A 19395-nucleotide genomic window follows, 5' to 3' on the forward strand; every position below is an offset into this window, starting at 1 on the left:
AAAGAGCATCTCTCACTTTTGCAGCCTGGAATCTTACAACCTCAACACTGTTGATTCGACTCTCCCACCGTTGTGTCTGCCCAGGATTTAATTTCAAAGTTGTGTCCACATGTTTTTTTAGGGTCGACCACCTTGCATCTGAGGAGCTCTTTGCTGCATCACACAACCAGATTAACAGTGTGTGCTCCACATGGCACAAATAAAGCCCGTGGGGTTTAACTGAAGAAGTCTAGCCTGGACTCCCTTGTTTTTTCCTCTCATATTTGCCCCATTTTCATATGACTGTCCTCTGCAGTCTTCAAAGGGGATATTAAGCTCTTCAAGTTTTTAGTATGAGTCTTGAGAGGTCTTCTCCTGTTGTCTGCTCGGCCTCAAGGAACCCGATAAAATATTCCTTAATTGTGCAGTGCCTTCAGCTGTAACTATTCGAATTATCACAGATGAATTGCTCCTTGTGACTTAAATCTGGAGTGCAATCTAAAATAATTGAAAAGTATTTGGATTGTCTAATTCGGTTACCATGCACTCCACAACCCTATTACTGATGCAGTCAATAAACTCATTTGAATAATAGTTGCCTAGGTAGGAAAAATATGCTGGCACCTCCTTGCACCTTCGCAATATGTTCTTTGAGAACAGGGTCAAACTGAGCCATGAGTTCAACTTCTTTAGTAAAAGTTCCCATTATGGGCTGGTAAAGTGTGTATGTGGACCCTCTGAGAGGAAGATTTCGTTCTGCCAGACTATGAATTATAGCCATGAACCTGGTAAGTACCTCTCGCCACCTACGTTTGGTTCATGTGTTATTAGTGCCAAAGCTCAATTTGTCATGGTTAGGCTCCTTTCAATAAGACTCTCCAGTTCTTTCCATGACACCCCCATATTCTTTGTATGTTCTGACTGTTCTCATGCATTTTGATAGTGAGTCACTGCAGTTTTTCCAGTCATTAAAGCCATCTCTGCTTAGTTCAAATGTTTTCTGGAAAAGAGTTTGCAACAAAAACAGTATAAACTATTTTTTCTTTTTTCTTGGAATATGGCAGCCATGTTCTTTTGATTTTCTCCCCTCTACTTTGGGCTCGTTTTTCCTCTTCCTCCTTTTTTCTTTTATTGTTTGCTGCACCTGACAGCTTGGACTGCCTCTTCATGATTGATAAAGCCTTAAATGCTTGGCAGCTGCGTTGACAACTTAAGAAGACTTAAAAAAAGAAGTAAAGATTGGAGTAAACACGATGCTTAGAACTTAACTAAGGTGGCGTCGCGAGCAGGCGGCTGTCTTAGTTTTAAAGTTCCTTTGATACTGACGACATCTACCTATCCAGTGTCGCCAACTTTCCGAAACATTAAACAACGTTGCATCAAGTATTAACACTTCCATTATTCATTTATTTTGGCGTTTACACTTGTATTTATTTGATTTGAATTATTCACGTAAAAATAATACTTCTCTCATTTATTTATATATTAATTTTGGTTGGCAATTTGGCGCCCCCCAAGCAAATGGCGCCCCCAGGCGACCGCCTGTGTCGCCTGTGCCTAGAAACGGAAACCCTGCCATTCTTCAGTGTATGTTTCAGGTAGAATAGTTTATTCTTGAATATCTCTAGATTGGCAGGAAGAGGCCCCTATTTCAGATCTTAAACGCACAACTTGCTGTATAACTTTGGCGCTTTCAAAATTGTTCTATAATACTTTATTGTCTATCTTCTGAAATTCATTTATTGTTTTCCTGTCAAGTTTCATGACTTCCATTGCATACATGAATGAGGCATCGCTATAGTCCATTTCCAGTTACAATTTTCTTTTTTCCTATTTTACTCTGCTACAGCTTTTATTGATGAGAATGCATTAGCCATATTTGCCATCTGCTCTGCTTTAATTTGGGCCCAACCTTTTTATCTGTTCTCTGAGGCAGTCTTTCATGTTGTTGATGCATACGCTCCACTACCCATATAACGGAACACATTCGAAGTTTTTTTTCTCTGTTATTTTGACCGTTCGACAGTTTTATAAATCCTTACAAGGAGTGATACAGGTGAACATCTGTGTTTAAACCCGTAGGTATAAGTAATTTGATTTTAACGTAACATAGACTGATGAAGGAAAATTACTTCAGTTTGTGAGCGTTTTTCAACTAACGAAGAGGAGGTCTCAAATTTGAATACACCTCTTTGGTGCTTTCTCTATATTATGTTCCCTGACTCTACTATCTACCATTTGTTAGGTGAGTAATTAATTCTATTCTTGCATTTTTTGTGAGGTTCAGTGGCACAGTGTGCTACTATATGTTTTATTACAGCTGCAACCAGATTATGGAATTGTGTTCCCTATCGTGTGGCTGTGCCATTGGAAGTTATCACTTATAAGTTCAAGCTGGACGTATTTACAAATGTCCTTTTTCTTTAGGAAGATCCCATGAGTCTTATTTCACAGTTTATTGGTCTTTAGCTTAGTTGCTGCTCTGTGTTCCTTCCCGTTTAAAGTTCATACTTTTCTTCTGTTGATACTTTCCCCTGCAGTAGCTATATGCTTATGGTTTTCATTAATCATGTATTAAACTTTCTATAAAAAGGTAATCTTTTTCATGCATATTCAACTTTTCTAGATGAATTTGATATTTGGATACTTGATTATTAAGGTGAAATATTAACACATTTTCATTTTTCATGTATTAAAATGAAAAAAAGTTAATATTTTTCATGAATATTCAACTTTTCTAGATGAATTTGAAATTTTGATACTTGATTATTAAGGCGAAATATTACAACATTTGCAACAAAATAGTGATAAAAGTCCAGTACTCCTACTAGAAAACTAAAAGTCAATAAATAAGGATACATCCCTGTCTTGCACAGTAGTAGTAGTAGTAGTAGTAGTAGTAGTAGTAGTAGTAGTAGTAGTAGTAGTAGTAGTAGTAGTAGTAGTAGTAGTAGTAGTAGTAGTAGTAGTAGTAGTAGTAGGTGGGATATGCCTTTGAAACGGCTTCCTTGCTTCTTTTATTCCTCCTTTGTTTGTGTTTGTTTGAGCTTCTTCTCTCTGAAATACCACATTTCTTTTTATAAAATTTCTCTCTTATTCTCCACTTTCCTCCCTCATTAGTACTACCAATAAGAGTATATTTGCTACTAATTCCTCTTTATTTTCTTGATATGGTTGCTGCATAAAGCTATATCTATTTCTAATTGCATTGTATGCTGGGCAGTAAAGTAAGAAATGTTCTAAATTTTCATTTTGTTCCTCACAGTATAAACATTTTGTATCTTCTCCTTTTATCCTATTTCTGTCATTTAATCCTAGTATACCTAGTCTGGCCTACTGATCAGCATTGTTTTTTCAGTGTTGTCATACCAGATTTCTTCTCTTATGTTTTCTTTATATTTTCTGTAGATTCTTAACGTTGACTTTTCATTCATTTCTTTCTGCCATGTTTTTCCTGTCCCAATTGTTTATTATTTCTCTTACTGGTTGTCTTTTACTGCTTTCAATTTTACTTAGTTTATGTTTAGTTCTTTCATATACTCTTTTACTTGCATTATCCAGTCATACTGATCCATGGTTATCTCATCATATGAGCTATTTCCACCATTCTTCAGTGTATGTTTCAGGTAGAATAGTTTATTCTTGATATCTCTAGATTGGCAGGAAGAGGCCCCTATTTCAGATCTTAACGCACAACTTGTTGTGTAGCTTGGCGCTTTCAAAATTGCTCTATAAACTTTATTGTCTATCTTCTGAGATTCATTTATTGTTTTCCTGTCAAGTTTCATGACTTCCATTGCATACATGAATGAAGGCATCGCTAGCCTTTCCAGTACAATTTTCCTATTTTTACTCTGCTACAGCTTTTATTGATGACTGCATAGCCATATTTTGCCATCTGCTTTGCTTTAATTTGTGGGCCTTTTTATCTGTTCTCTGAAGCAGTCTTTCATCTTGTTGATTGTTACTCCTAGGTATTTTATATTTTTAACTATTTTTATTCCTTCTATGTGTTCCATATTCTCCACATCATCGATACTGTACCAGTCGTTGTATATTAGTATGTTACTTTTGTCCTTGTTTATGTTTAGGCCACATTCACTTGCGATTTCCATATGGGTTTTTATTGATTTTGTTATTTCTTCTAGTGTGTGCCCTAGTATTAATCCGTCGTCTGCATATAATAGTGCCACTATCCTTATTACTTAATTTCTAAAACCTTCTGTTGTATTTTCTAATTTTTCTATTATCAGGTACGTCATTAATAGAAAGAATATGATTGAGCCATTGCATCCCTGTCTTATTCCATTAGTTACATTTAGTTCTTTTTGTTCTGTATTGTTAAGGCATATTCTTGTTACATCATTTGTATATATCTTTGCAACTGCATTTATTACTTCTGGATGTAGCCTATATTTCATCATGACCTCAATGAGCTTTTTCCTATTAACTGAGTCAAATGCTTTTTTGGAAGTCTATTGTTACTACAAATAATGGGTCTTTTCTTCTGTACGTTTCTTGTATGCAGTATTGTAAGATATATAAAATTATCGACCTCCTCTCCTTTGTGCGGTAAAGCCTGATTGCAGTTCATTCATTTTTCCTATATTTCAATATTGTTTTTCTATTTTGGTTCTCAGGATCCCCATGAAGATTTTATATGATGCATTTGTTAGAGCAATTGGCCTTAGATCTTTGACTGTGGGGTTTTGTTTTTGTTTTTACAGTCGTGTCCATTGGCCTGACAAAAACTGAAAGTGAAGAGGAAGAGCGAAAAAGTTTAGTAATCGAAGAAACCCAGTCCAGGACCAACGTCGAATTGTACGTACTGGCCAAATTCAACACCAAAACTAAACAGTGCGAGACGAGAGCAGTCTTCATTTACATAAACACCAGACTTGTTGTTTTAATTTAAAGGTCAGAGAATAGTAGCCCTAATAGTTTTGCATCTCGTATTTAGAACTGATTATCCTAGACCTACCGTATTACCCACGTACTACTATACTAGGTATAGCTACCTACTAGCTATCCTACTACTTGTATCCTAGCTAAGTATGGCTACTACTAGTATATTGTTTGAGCAGTTCTGATGGGTTAGTGGATTGTAGGATAGCTACTCTTTTTGTGAATTATAGCTACAGCAAATACTACTACTAGGCTAGCTATAGGCTACTCGGTTTTTTCCATCTGTCCACCCGCCTGTGGTGTTTGCGTATGGTAACACTGCGTCCCGGGATTCAGATACTAGTTAGGCTAGTACATTCAGCTTACATTCAACATTTATAATAATATCCTATTTCGCATATTAACGGTGTAATTCGCATACAGTAAATCATTAAAACACTTTTCAGCTGCAAATGTACACCCAGATATCCTTTTAGCTATTTACCTTAAACTTACACAGCATAACTAGGCTAATACTAGTAGTATTTAAAACCTGGGACACTGTGTTACCTACCATGCGAAAACACCACAGGCGGCTGGACAGATGGAAAAAACAGAGTATGGGTAGTGGGCTAGTATATGATATGAATTGTTAGGCAATCTTGTGAAAGGAAAAACGAAGGTAGATCTGGGTAGAACTACCTATATAGCCTAGTATAACTATTCCGCAGCGACCTACACAATGGCAGTTGCCGTTTTTAAATACACCTAGCTAGGTAGCGTATCCCTACCGATATTGGGCGGTAAAGTAGACTGTGGGAGTTGACGTTTTCCTACGTTATTTTTACTTACTGAACAAGGAATTTAAAGTAATATTTATTCGGGACGGCTGTAATTAACCCCAGGGGCCAGTACTAAACATAGCAAAATACATTGGACGCCCCAATCCCTAGTGGATGTCGTATTTGCGGTTACGTTTCTTGCAGTGTAGTAATTCTAAAGAATAGTTCCGCACGGACTGCAAGGAACGTAACCACGGATACGACATCCACTAGGGATTGGGATTTGAGGCGTCCAATGTATTTCGCCGTGTTTAGTACTGGCCCCGGTGGGATAGCTAGTTACAGTCATTCGAATAAATATTACTTTAAATTCTTGTTTAGTAAGTAAAATAACGTAGGAAAATGTCAACTGCCATAGTCTACTTTCCCGCGGAATAAGGGCTTAGAATTACCGGAGTAATACCTAGCCTATACACAGTCGTATGAAATCAGGCCAAAATGAAATACTAAACAGTTACCTACATACAGGGATAGCTAGGTATAGGGTAAACAACCGAGTGGAGTACCTGGGGCAGTCTTGCCCGCTCGTTGACCCACCTTCCAGAAAAAGTACTTCAACATGACCAGACACCGGAAGTGGACATCAGTCATGAGTCATCGGTCGTGGAAGCAACACTTCGAGACATCTACTTTCCTCTCGAATTGGGTGTTTTCTCCCAAAGTACAAAAGAATGTCATAATTTAAGATTAAACGAAGGTTAATAACATTCTAGCCATGTGCAGTGCAAACTTACCTCCATGACACCTCCATTACGCTTTTGAAATTTTTACTTAAAACGCCTTACGTGTAGAAGATTGACGCCATCTCGATGTTTGCGGAGTCACTTGTGTCAATAAACTTTCCATTTCCTGTGCTAAATCCGCACACCACTCGGACCCATAGACGCTGGGACACTTTCTTCACAACAATCTTAAACAATGACGACAATCGCCCTCAAGCCCAAGGAAACTCGCGATTTTCCGGGAGGAAAGAAGAGTGCGCTAGATAATTTAGAATGCCCTCCCATTTAACGAAGGGGGGGGGGGGGGGGTCCTGCAAAATAGAGCTCATTCGTAACCCATTATTTGATATTAGCCAGAATTAGCTGCCATGTGGCTTGATTTCCTCTGCAGGGGGTTTCATGGTTTTCCAGAAGTTTTCCTTAACTAAGTATCCACTCTGAAACAGAGGCTATTTATGTTCAGTGATCCACCACTCTGTCAACCCACTGGTGAGACTGATAGGAGGTTAACAGAAGTAGTCATTGCATCCCCTGTTTGCATGCCCAATTGCTAATGTGGCAATTATGGGTAGGATTCAACTTTAGTCGCTTATCAAGGACAACTTCCCGCCCAAGGAGTATGTACTGTAAGTCTTCTATATAAAAGGCGGTGGTCTTTATATTTTTTATGGATAAATATCAAATTATTGAATAATTTGTATTTTCCAAGGTATTCAACAACCAGGGCCTTTTGTAACTTAATCCTACCTCAACCACCTTGCTTTGTCCCTGTAGCCTAAGGAAAAGGTGATGGTTTTGTAAGGTGAACGGGGGGGGAGCAATCCTCCACTCCATTCCCCATAACCACCAGTTAACAGCCTAGTTACCAAGTTCAAAATTTGCCCCAGTTGTTGCTGAGGATACACTTGTATGAAAGGCTCTGGTTTGTGTACCTATGAAACATACAAATTACTTCATAAAATTTCTTATATTGTATACTGTATCAACACCACTTGATTTCATGGTAATATTATTTACTCTGCCATGGCTGTATAAGCAAAACAATACTATTGGAAAGAAAATTTATTTTAGTTTTGTATGATATGGAAAAGATAATCTCTATTGCATTATGTATGGAAAATATTTTCATTAGTACATAGGCTTTTTTTTTGGTTTGTGTGTTAAATTCATCATTTTACCCTTTTATTTATTCATTTACCCTTTTGTTACATACTACAATAAATTGCAACTTTGTCCTGCTTAAACTGACATTAAGAATAAGTAGTATTTTAGTTTGGAAACATACCATTGAAAAAAATATGTTATGTACTAAAATATTTTACTAAGAACCATAAAATTATTGCACATACCCAACATAAATGTTATTAGTACAATTAAGTATAAAATTGAAAGGCATTTTATTGTAGCTTTGAATACCTCAAAACATTTTCTACATCTTAGAATATTCTCTTTTTTTTTCAGCAAAATATAGAATTTTTGGTTGTGGCTAACCTTACTTCATTATACGTATTGACATTTTACTGTTACTTTTGTTCATGCCACTTACCTGACAGATATATATATAGCTGTATTTTCTGACGTCCGACAGAAATTTCAAAACTCGCGGCCACACGCAGTGGCGGGCCAGTGGTAGTACCCATTCCCGCCGCTGGGGAGGCGGATATCAGGAACCATTCCCATTTTCTATTCATATTTTTTTCTGTCGCCGGTCGGTAAACATCTGTTTTACAGACCTCTGCTCAGGATTTTTTGGAATTTGACTCGTTTCTAAGTATCTGATTGATTTTGTTGGTATTGAATTGGATTGTTGAATTGGCATGCGCGATAGTGGACCGTTTTTTGATTTTGGATTGACTTTTCTCTATAAGATATGTCTGGATCAAGTGGTGTGAGTTTCAGAGTGTGTGTGAGTGCTGATTGTAAGGTGAGGCTACCGAAAGCATCGGTAGACCCCCACACAGTATGTATGAGTTGTAGGGGGCTTCATTGTTTGATTGATCATCGGTGCAAGGAATGTGAGAGATTGACTGATGATGAATGGAGAGCATATGAGTCCTATCGCCTTAAATTGGAGCGCGATAGGATCAGAGGTCTTCCTCAAGGAGTTCTTCCAAAGGTAAGACTAACGTTTCTCCTGCACTAACACCTGTAGTGTTTACAACCCCTAAACCTGTGTTGCCTTCGGGCTCTGATTCTGTGTCGGGAGGAGCGGATGCTCTCTCTATGATTTTGGAGTCCCTTCGCACTCTGGAGACCAAAGTGAAAAGCCTTGGAAACTGGCTCGGTGCAAGTGTGTGATCGTGCCCCCAGTGTTGTGGAGGGGGGGCGTCAGATCGGCCCCATAATGCTTCTAGGCCTAGACCTCTATCAGACTCCCAAGACCCAGGGAGAGGTATGTCGAAAGCCGCAAGAGGGTTACGGGGGCTTCCCACCGATCTGGCGTCCCTTCGGCAGAACCATGTAGCAAAGACCGGCTTGCCAAGGACCGTGCACCGAGCACAGCGTCTTGAAGGATTGCTTTTCGTCCTCCGAGCGTCCTCCCCGGGAAAAAAAGCGCAGGGGTGGAGCGCTCGGAGAGACTCTCGTCCGTTAAAGAGGACGTTTCTTGCGGAGGACGCTTCACGTCCTCTTTCGCCGCTTTCGTCGGAAGACGCTTATGATGTCTTTCCGCCTCAGAAGAGAGGTAGGATCTCTCCGATGAGGACGCTAGGTTTGCGCGCACAGGCGCGTACACCTGAGAGAAACAGGTAGCTGTTCCTTTGAGAAGGAAGGAGGCGTCCCCTCGCCCCTCGTCTTCTCACAGGACCAGTCCTGCTTCCTCGTCTCATTCTTCTCCAACGAAGAACATTCTTTTGTCCCTTCAGGACCAGCTATCCTCGCTTTATGGCTCAGAGGACTTGCCCAGCAGCAGTCGAGCCTAAGCGGAGGAAGGACCTTAGACTGCCTGTAAAGAGGACTAAGCAGTCTCCGTTGCCTTCGCCATCCTGCGTCTCGTTCGCCGATCGCTTCTCCTTCAGCGATTCGCCGATCTCGTTCGTCTTATAGAACGGACGTTACGACAGGACGTTTTTGAAGACGCTTTGTGCAAGGACGCGTCGGCAGGACGTTCGGCAAGATTGATTGTCGGGACGCTCGCGCTAGGCAGGTTACGTAGTCAGGACGCTCGGCGGCAGGACGTTCGTCAGGACGCTTGGCAGGACGCTAGGCAGGACGTTCGTCCAGGACGCTCGGCAGGACGTTCGTCAGGACGCTTGGCAGGACGCTAGGCAGGACGTTCGTCAGGACGCTCGCCAGACGCTACACAGGACGTTCGGCAGGCCGCTCTCCAGGACGCTAGACAGGACGCTTGGCAGGAAGTTCGCCAGGACGTTCAGGCCTCCTTTCAAGACGCTTTCGGGGATTCTGAACAAGAATTCTTACCCCCAGACACTTTGTTACGCGCTCAGCACGTATGCCAGCGAAGAGAGGTAAAGACGCTTCTCGGGTAGGTGGGACTGCCGCAGAAGACGCTCGTCCGCCTCAGGACGCTCTTCCATCAGCGAGCAGTAAGCGTCAGAAAGAAGACAGCGTGATAAGGCTGCAGCTTGCAAGGAGAGGGGTCCTTTGATCTTGCTAAGAACCGCCAATAGGACGCCTTCGCCTGATAGCCGTCTCCTCTTCCTTTGAGAGAAGAAGGAGAACTGGGTAGTTCGGCTGAATCGGGTGAAGATGAACCTGCTACAGCCCCTTCTACCTCGGATTACAAAGTCCTAGTCAGACTCTTGCGTTCTTCTTTTGAGGACAAATTTCAGCCCGCAGCTCCCAAGTCTCCTCCTTCACAGTTTTCTTCATCGAAAACGGGGAAAATCCCGGAGTTCGTAGAGATGAAGACTTCTCTATCGACGAAACGTGCTTTCAAGAAGCTCCAGGACTGGATGATAAGAAGGAGAGAGGCCAAGGCAAGACGACCTTCGCCTTGCCTCCTACTAGACTTAGTGGTAAAGGAGGCATTTGGTATAAGACCAAGGACGAAGTGGGAGTTCGTATCCCTTCGTCGGCTCAAGGAGATTTCTCCAGCCTTGTACTTACAGAGGAGGTCACTTTTACCCTCTGCCAAGGTAACTTGGACCGCGTCGGAGACAGACCATCATCTGAAAGGTCTGCTTAGGACGCTGGAAGTCTTCAACTTCCTTGATTGGTGTTTGGGAGTTCTGGATTTACAAGCGAGAAGCCCAGAATCTCTTAGTCTGGGGGAGCTGTCCAGCGTGTTAGCATGTATGGACAAAAGCCGTCAGGGATGGTTCGGAAGAGCTAGTATCTCACTTTGGGACAGCTTTGTTAAAAAAGAGAGCTTTGCTTGTGCAACTTCACAGCTCGGTCAGTGACGCCAGCTCAGAAAGCGGACTTGTTGTTTTCGCCTCTTTCGAACCATCTCTTCCCCAGACTTGGTAAAGGACCTGACGAACAGCCTACAAGAGAAGGCTACTCAGGATCTTTTGGCCCAGTCTACAAGACGGTCGGCCGGACCTTCAACATCTTCGGCTGCAGTTCGTCCACCGAAGAAAGTAAAGCCCTTTCGTGGGGCTCCCCCCTCGAGAGCAGCTCCTCGAGGGAGAGGGTTTTCACGAGGAAGAGCTTCTTTTAAACCAAAGCCTTCCAAGTGAAAAGCATGTCCTTCAGACACCAGTCGGAGCCAGACTTGGAAGTATTTTTTGGGGTCGGGAGCGTGGAGAGAGAGAGACGGACTCTTGGTCCCCACCCCAGAAAATCGTGGAGCAAGGGGTAACAAGATCCCTTTCCCTTTTTTAGATCTTCTCCTCTTTCTACGACTCCCCCAGAGACCTTTTCTCCATCCTACCAAGGAGAAAAGAAGAAAGTCTTGTTCGATCTCCTTCAACAGATGATCGACAAAAGAGCGGTGGAACAAGTCGCGGACCTGCGGTCGCCAGGTTTCTACAACAGAATCTTCCTAGTACCAAAGCAGTCGTCAGGTTGGCGTCCAGTTCTAGATGTAAGCAGGCTCAATCTTTTCGTGGAAAAGATAAAATTCACGATGGAGACGCCTCATTCTGTTCTGGGAGCCTTGAGACCGGGCGACTGGATGGTATCCTTGGACTTGCAGGACGCGTACTTCCACATCCCGATCCACCCTCTTTCAAGAAAATATCTAAGATTTGTCTTGACAACAAAGTTTGGCAGTTCAGAGCGATGTGCTTCGGACTGACCACGGCTCCGATGGTGTTCACAGTAGTGATGAAGAACGTAGCGAGATGGCTACACTCTTCGGGAAATAAGAGTTTTCCCTATACCTCGACGACTGGCTGATCAGGGCGTCGTCGAGAGAGAAGTGTCTGAAGGACTTGCAGTTCACTTTAGCCTTAGCGAAGTCCCTGGGACTTCTGGGGTCAACCTCGAAAAGTCCGCATCTGACCCCAACACAGTCCATAAGTGTATCTGGGGATTCAGATGGATTCAGTGGCTTTTCGAGCGTTTCCGTCCCAGGACGTCAGCAGCTAGGCTTAGAAAAGATCTCAGCCTTTCTAATAGGTAAGGAGACTTGCTCGGCGACGGGAATGGATGAGTCTGCTGGGGACCATTTCCTCGCTGGAAAGGTTTGTTCCTTGGGAAGACTGCACTCAGGCCTCTCCAATTCTTCTTGGCAGACGAGTGGAAGGCAAAAGACGATCTCGATGCAGTATTGAGGATATCGATTTCGATCAAGAACCACCTAGATGGTGGTTGGACCCTCAGAGCTGCGAGAGGGTGTGTCCCTAAGTCTTTTGAGCCCCGACCTAGTGTTGTTTTCAGACGCTTCCATCACAGGATGGGGAGCAACACTAGGGGGGAAGGAAGTGTCAGGCTCTGGAGAGGGGAACAGTAGCCTGGCATATAAATAAAAGTAAGAACTGGCAGCAGTATTTCTGTCCCTGCAGTTCTTCGAGAAGAGTTTGGAGAACAAGATTGTTCAGATAAACTCGGACAATACCACAGCACTCGCTTATTTAAAAAACCAGGAGGTACACACTCCAGGGCGGTTGTACTCCCTAGCGAGAGAGATTCTGCTGTGGGCAAAAAGGAAAGAGGTAACGATCCTGACGAGATTCATTGCAGGTGTGCAAAACGTCAGGGCAGACCTTCTCAGTCGTCGGGACCAAGTCCTTCCGACGGAATGGACCTTGCACGAGGACGTTTGTCGAGACCTATGGACGCTGTGGGGACGTCCACTGGTCGACTTATTCGCAACGTCAAGGAACAAGAGACTTCCTCTTTACTGCTCCCGGTCCTGGATCCAGAGGCAATCGCGGTGGACGCGTTGCTGTGGAATTGGACGGGCCTGGACCTTTATGCCTTCCCACCATTCAAGATTCTGGGAAGTCATGAGGAAGTTTGCGGCCTCGGAAGGGACAAGGCTAACCCTGATCGCTCCGATGTGGCCAGCAAGAGAATGGTTCACAGAGGTCATGTCTTTCCTTGTAGACTTTCCAAGGACATTGCCCTGGAGGAAAGATCTACTCAAACAGCCGCACTTCGAAAGGTTTCACAAAAAACCTCTCCGCTCTGAGTCTGACTGCGTTCAGACTATCGAAAAGTTGGCCAAGGGCGAGAGGTTTTTTCGAAGGCAGCTGCGAGAGCAATCGCACATGCGAGACGTGCTTCCACAAGAGCTGTTTACCAGTCGAAGTGGGCTTCCTTCAGGGCATGGTGTAAAAAGGAAGGAGTTTCCTCTTCCTCGACCTCTGTGAACCAGATAGCTGATTTTCTGCTATTTCTCAGAAATGTGCAGAAATTAGCGGTCCCTACCATCAAGGGATATAAAAGCATGTTGTCAGCGGTTTTTAGGCACAGAGGCCTAGACCTGTCTGACAACAAGGATATTCATGACCTTTTGAAGTCTTTCGAGACCTCGAAGGTTCCGCAAACAAATGAGAACAACCTTCATGGAATCTGGATGTAGTCCTGAAATTCCTTATGTCAAACACTTTCGAACCGCTTCAGACAGTTGTCTCTTCGGAATCTGACAAGGAAGGCTCTTTTCCTAACTCTCTTGCGACGGCTAAGAGAGTTAGTGAAATTCAAGCGTTTAGCAAGTTAATGGGCTTCAAAGGGGACAATGCTGTCTGCTCATTGAACCCATCTTTCTTGGCGAAGAATGAAAATCCTTCGAACCCTTGGCCGAAGACTTTTGAAATCAAAGGTATGTCAAGTCTGGTGGGCCAAGAACCAGAGAGAGTCCTTTGCCCGGTAAGGGCTCTCAAGTTCTACGTGCATAGAACTAAAGAGGTTAGAGGTCCCTCAGGTAACCTCTGGTGCTCTGTGAAGAGGCCAGAGTTTACCTTTATCAAAGAATTTAGCAGTGGCTTTCTTTCTAAGGGACACCATTTCGGGAGGCTCATTCATCTTTCCAGAAGACTGATTTGAGCCTCTTCCGAGTAAAAGCGCACGAAGTACGAGCCGTCGCTACCCTCTCTTGCCTTCCAAAAGAACATGTCAATCAAGGACATCCTCGATTGTACCTTTTGGAGGAGCAACTCCGTCTTCGCCTCACATTACCTAAGGGATGTGAGAACGATCTATGACGATTGCAATGCACTGGGGCCATACGTTTCTGCGGACACAGTATTGGGGTCCGGAAGTAGCTCTTTCCCTATTCCTTAGTTAGTAAGTTAGGTTGTTGTGTTTTTAGGTTGTGGTGAGTCTTATGTGAAGATCTCCCATCCGTTAGCTAGTTTTAAGGGGTTTGTGTATAGTTGGTCAGGTGGTGGTCAGTTGCTTCGTTGCCCTCATTTGTATGGCCTCGATGATCTTGTCACGCTGAGGTCTCGCACCCGTTGACAGATCATCCAGAGCGCACCAGCACTACAGGTCTCCACCTGGCTGGCAACATCTGTAATTAAGCAAAAGCAGCCTTACGTGACAGTAATCACATAGTCTACTTTGCAAACAGGTAAGGAACCAAGATGTATATCATCTACCTTAATGTTTAGTTTCCCAAAAACCTATTCTGTCTTTTCCCACCATCCGAAGGTGTGATTCAGCTATATATATATCTGTCAGGTAAGTGGCATGAACAAAATGTTATTGTTATTATACAATTAAGTTTGTTCATACTTACCTGGCAGATATATATAATTAAAGTGCCCGCCCTCCTCCCCTCAGGAGACAGAGGCATTAATAAAAAATATGAATAGAAAATGGGAATGGTTCCTGATATCCGCCTCCCAGCGGCGGGAATGGGTACTACCACCTGGCCGCCCACTGCGTGTGCCGCGAGTTTTGAAATTTCTGTCGGACGTCAGAAAATAAAATACAGCTATATATATATCTGCCAGGTAAGTATGAACAAACTTAATTGTATAATAACAATAACATATTTTACTTTTTTAAAAGGTAATGCAATAACTTACAACTTTCAGCTGTAAAATTACACTAAAATAAATATTAAGGAATAAAACCAGTTTTATAAGCAAAAAAGAAAGAGAAGACTGCATTGAATGCAGTTTTGGTGTTAGGCACTGAAAAAAATGCACTTTGTATTTTATATACCGTACATACTTCATTGAAATTTGCTTTTGAATATAAATGAAAGAATATCATTTGTAAAGTCTCATTACGTACATTAACAATATTTACAATATACTACTTCCATATAGTATTAACAAAATGTCACGCCATTAGAAAGGGAAGAAAGTCTGTTTTAATATGGTTTTTTGTCAACTTAACTGGAATTGTTGTTTTACAGATTTTATGGTGAAGACAGCAGATTCTAGATAAGAATGGAAAGCATTTTAAGATTTTGATTTGGTCCATGCAAAAGTAGTTCTTAGAGGTAAAATGTTTCCTCTGTCAAAAAGTTTGTTTCAAAAAGTGTTTTTAAAAGGAAGATATGTGGGGCTAAACGTCTTTTTACCTAAGGGATTACAACGGTTGCCATGCAGAAGCTCAAAAACATCGAAGTCTTATTCAAGTTCAAGGATCAGAAGCTGCTGCATTTTTGCAGGGTCTCATAACAAATGATGTTGAACATCTGGAAGAAGGGGCCACTAGTATGTTCTCCATGCTGCTGAACACCCAGGGAAGAATTCTTTTTGATTCCCTAATATACAAGAAAAAAGATCATACATACCTTGTAGAATGTGATGCAAGAAAGGCTGAACAGTTGATTAAACATTTGAAAATGTTCAGAGTAAGAAGGAAAATTGATATAGATCATGTGGATAACCATTGTGTTTGGGCAGTGTTTGATAATAATATCAGTTTTGAGGATATTACTCCAATGGACATGGAATCGCTATATATGAACCCAAAGTCAGAGTCAAGAGTAGATTAGAACTGCCTGACAATTTATAAAAGTGAAGTAATTGCAACTAGGGATCCTAGATTGAGATATCTTGGCCATAGAGTGATTGTGCCTGTAAATGCCAATATAAGGGACATAATTCCTGAAACAGAGGTTACTGATGGGATGTACAAAACACTAAGATATAGATTAGGGGTTTGTGAAGGCATTGATGAAATTCCCCCAACTAAATGTTTTCCATTAGAAGCAAACTGTGATTATCTCCATGGAGTAAGTTTCCACAAAGGATGTTACATTGGCCAAGAACTGACAGCACGAACATTTCATACAGGTGTAGTTCGGAAGAGGTATATGCCCATCACATTTTCTGGTGATGCATCTCACTTAGCCTTTGATTCAAATGTAGTTAATGAAAAAGGAAAAGCAGTTGGAAAAGTGCGGGGAATTACTGGTGTTCAAGGTATAGGTCTTATGAGAATTGAAGAATCCTTGGCTGCTCAAGAACTAACTGTAGATAATTTGACTGTTTATGTTTGTAAACCAGCTTGGTGGCCTTTTGAAGCTTCAAAAGAAAGAGCTAAGTAGTGCTAAGTAATGTAGATATATATATGATATTGAGATATCTTGTGGCAAGGTTTATGAATTGTAATGTGTAGTAACTCAGTGGTATCAGAGCATTTGAACATATGAATATATTGGAACAGTGCACAGTATAGACTCTTGAGTTCAGGATTCCTGAAGGCACAAATATTATGATCATAAGTCTTCTGAGTCAATGAAATAACAATACTGTACCTCCCTTTCCTAATTGAAGATTTGTTATAGCTGTGTTTTCTAGAAATGCATATTACTGAAGTCTTTGAAATTGTATTATTATTTTGATGTGCTTATAAATTTAGTCAAAGGAATTTACTCACTTCAACATTACAGGCACTCTTAGGTGTTGTATGAATGTCATTATCCATACTAGTGTTGGGAAGACTTGTTTATTTTTTTCAATAAGGGGATTGAAAGTCCTTTGACAAAGCACTGGTGAAGAATATAGATGTTGATGCTGTGCAAGATCAGTTGGGGATGCCAATTCTAAAATCACCAGCCACCAAAAGCAGTAGTATAATTTTTATATTAAGCTTATGGTGGATGGTCATTCAGGTACTTTTTCACCGAGTGTCAATCATGGTTACCTTTGTGGGTAAAATAGAATCCACCAATAACCAGTTCTGTATAGAAGGAAAATATCCTAAAAAGTAGGCAGTATACAGACAGGGTGAATAATGTATGAAGAGTAAAACAAAAGGTATTAAGCATATTGTACCTTCCCTTATCAAAAATGGCCTTGTCTCTTATGCTATATACATGTAGCATATCCAAAAACAATCTAGCTTCCTGGCATCCTGGCAGCATTAACAGTTATATTTTTAAGTTTTGAAAAAGGTATCTTTCAGTTGAAGGTAACCAAACATATCTGGTTTTCAAATTCCTTAACTTCCATGACCCTTTCAGTAATATGGTATGGGAGGATTGTATGAGTTCTTGTTATCAACATTAGGTTTTGCTATAGTTGCATCTCCTGTATCATTTACTGTACTGAAGGGTAAATGAGAAATTAAAAAAGAATGCGTCACATCTAATATCATGTTCGCATCAACAAGGCTTTTGTTATCTGCATGTTGTGCAATCTGTTTTTAACAATCAACAATCTTGTTGGTTAAGACTGTAAATAAACGTCCTGCACGTTGGTGTAGTTTCAATAAAAACAATTATCACCAATAATTCTCTTTTGCCCCCAGAAATATTAGAGAAATCAGATGATATACATACTCTCTAGTATGACTGATGCATAGTGTTGTAAACTATATTAACAAATTACTCATTTTCTCAGTGATATAAGCATATTACAGCATTTACATACAAATTGGGTTGTCGTAGTATCTTGAATTTTGCTGTGTACCATCAGTGTTACATGAGATTAATATGAAGTTCCATGATTTTCCTAAGTTACTATAGTATTACTTGAAGTTTGCAATTTATAGCTTGATTTATGTATGGGATATGAAAGTTGCATATGCATTTTAAGCAGCTGTTACTAGTCATATTGTTTGAGTTTTCAGTTATAAAACACTGATGTTTATTGAAATATTGTGTACCATATTAAACTATGACACATTAACAAGCTACTGTATAAAAGTGTAGTTCTGTGCTCATCGGAATAAAATTATATTTCCTGCTTAGTTTTTATTTCCTGTTTTAAATTGTTGAGAGGGCAAAATGAGTTTAGAAATTATATATTCTTTAATTTGTGATTTGTTAGCCCTCCCTCACAAGAGCTGTAGTGCATGTTTTTCTTGATTTGGCATGATTCTTGAAAATTCATGTTTGTTGAATTGCAAATGCCAATTTTTTATTTGTTCATAGGCGAACAAACCTTCGGTCTTAAGAATACGATAATTTCTAGCGCCTAGCTGGATCCGGTTAAAACGCAGATGAAAGCAAGGAATCTTGTGAGATCTGGCAATACATGCATATATTAGGTGAAGAGTGGTCAAAGACCACGCACCTACGCCACTGCGTCAGTCTTTTTCTTAACCGCCTGGGCGAGAGTTGTGGTTGACCTCTCTCAGCCTTTACCTGGTTCATTGCCCATTTCGATTGTGTTTAGTGTGTGTGTGTGTGTGTGGCTGTTATTATGGCTTCTGCTCTTTCTCGGCCTCGTCAACATGTGTGCCCCGGAACTCCAGGTTTTCCTGTTCTCGTTTTTTGGCTTCGGCTGCGACCGACCTCCACATCACATGTAGTAGGTGCCGCTCTAATGTTTATACAATAACAAATCCTTGCACGGAATGCCATGCATGGCCTAAAGAGCAGTGGAAGTAATTTTATAGCAAGAGAGAGCATCGGAGGGTTTCTACTCTTCCTTCATAGGAAGGTTTTTCTTCTCCTCTTCCCGATGCTTAGTCTCCTGCTGTGCACATACCCCATAGTAGCGTTGTGCCATTCAACCTTTGGTCAACTAACTCGACCGAAATTGTCGAAAACTGCAATTGTAAGCTAAAACACTTACAGTCTAGTAATATTCAATCAATTACCTTCATTTTGCAACAAATGGGAAGTCTCTAGCACAATATTTTGATTTATGGTGAATTTTAGAGAAAAACTTTTTACGTCTGCGCGTTACGAATTCATGCATCATTTTGTGATTATTTTCTCTGTGTTGCTTTGATCGTTTTACAATTTGTTATATACCAAAATCATTGCAATTTAGTGTACAATACAACGAAAAAAAGTAACTCATTAGCTTTAACCATTTTGGTCACAGCGCGATTTGTATACAACTACAGGCAGTCCCCGGGTTACGACGGGGGTTCCGTTCTTGAGACGCGTCGTAAGCCGAAAATCGTCGTAAGCCGGAACATCGTAAAAAATCGTAAGAAAACCTTACTTTTAATGCCTTGGGTGCATTGAAAACTATGTAAACTGCATTGTTATTGCATTTTTCATCAGAAAAACCTTCAAATATTGATTATTTTGCATTTTTGGTGTCATATTTCATCTGCCAGAATGAACGTTGTAGGCATCGTAACCCTGGAACATGCGTTGTAACCCTGGAAATAATGTCTGATGAATATAATTGAGAAGCGCCTTTACCTCGGAACGTCGTAACCCGGGGACTGCCTGTATATATGAAATTTTT

At 41.1% G+C, this 19395-nt stretch overlaps 3 protein-coding genes across 5 annotated transcripts in view; 2 read left to right on the plus strand and 1 right to left on the minus strand.

Annotated features, from left to right (window-relative positions):
* Nucleotides 1-19395, minus strand: part of LOC135217277 (glyoxal reductase-like) — a 135964-nt gene that overhangs the window by 61665 nt on the left and 54904 nt on the right. The window lies entirely within an intron of this gene.
* LOC135217222 (putative transferase CAF17 homolog, mitochondrial) lies at nt 623-17929 on the plus strand. Its single transcript, XM_064252952.1, is given in 3 exon segments — nt 623-767; nt 4707-4800; nt 15320-17929. Coding segments are annotated over 3 exon segments (1209 nt in total). The 3' UTR covers nt 16290-17929.
* Nucleotides 4834-19395, plus strand: part of LOC135217437 (RNA-binding region-containing protein 3-like) — a 48369-nt gene continuing 33807 nt past the window's right edge. Inside the window, exon 1 of the mRNA XM_064253305.1 lies at nt 4834-4896. The gene's annotated coding sequence lies outside the window, so the exon portion shown is untranslated. The remainder of the gene's footprint in view (nt 4897-19395) is intronic.

Source organism: Macrobrachium nipponense, chromosome 7, assembly GCF_015104395.2.
Source record: "Macrobrachium nipponense isolate FS-2020 chromosome 7, ASM1510439v2, whole genome shotgun sequence".
NCBI classification, from domain to species: Eukaryota; Metazoa; Arthropoda; class Malacostraca; order Decapoda; family Palaemonidae; genus Macrobrachium; species Macrobrachium nipponense.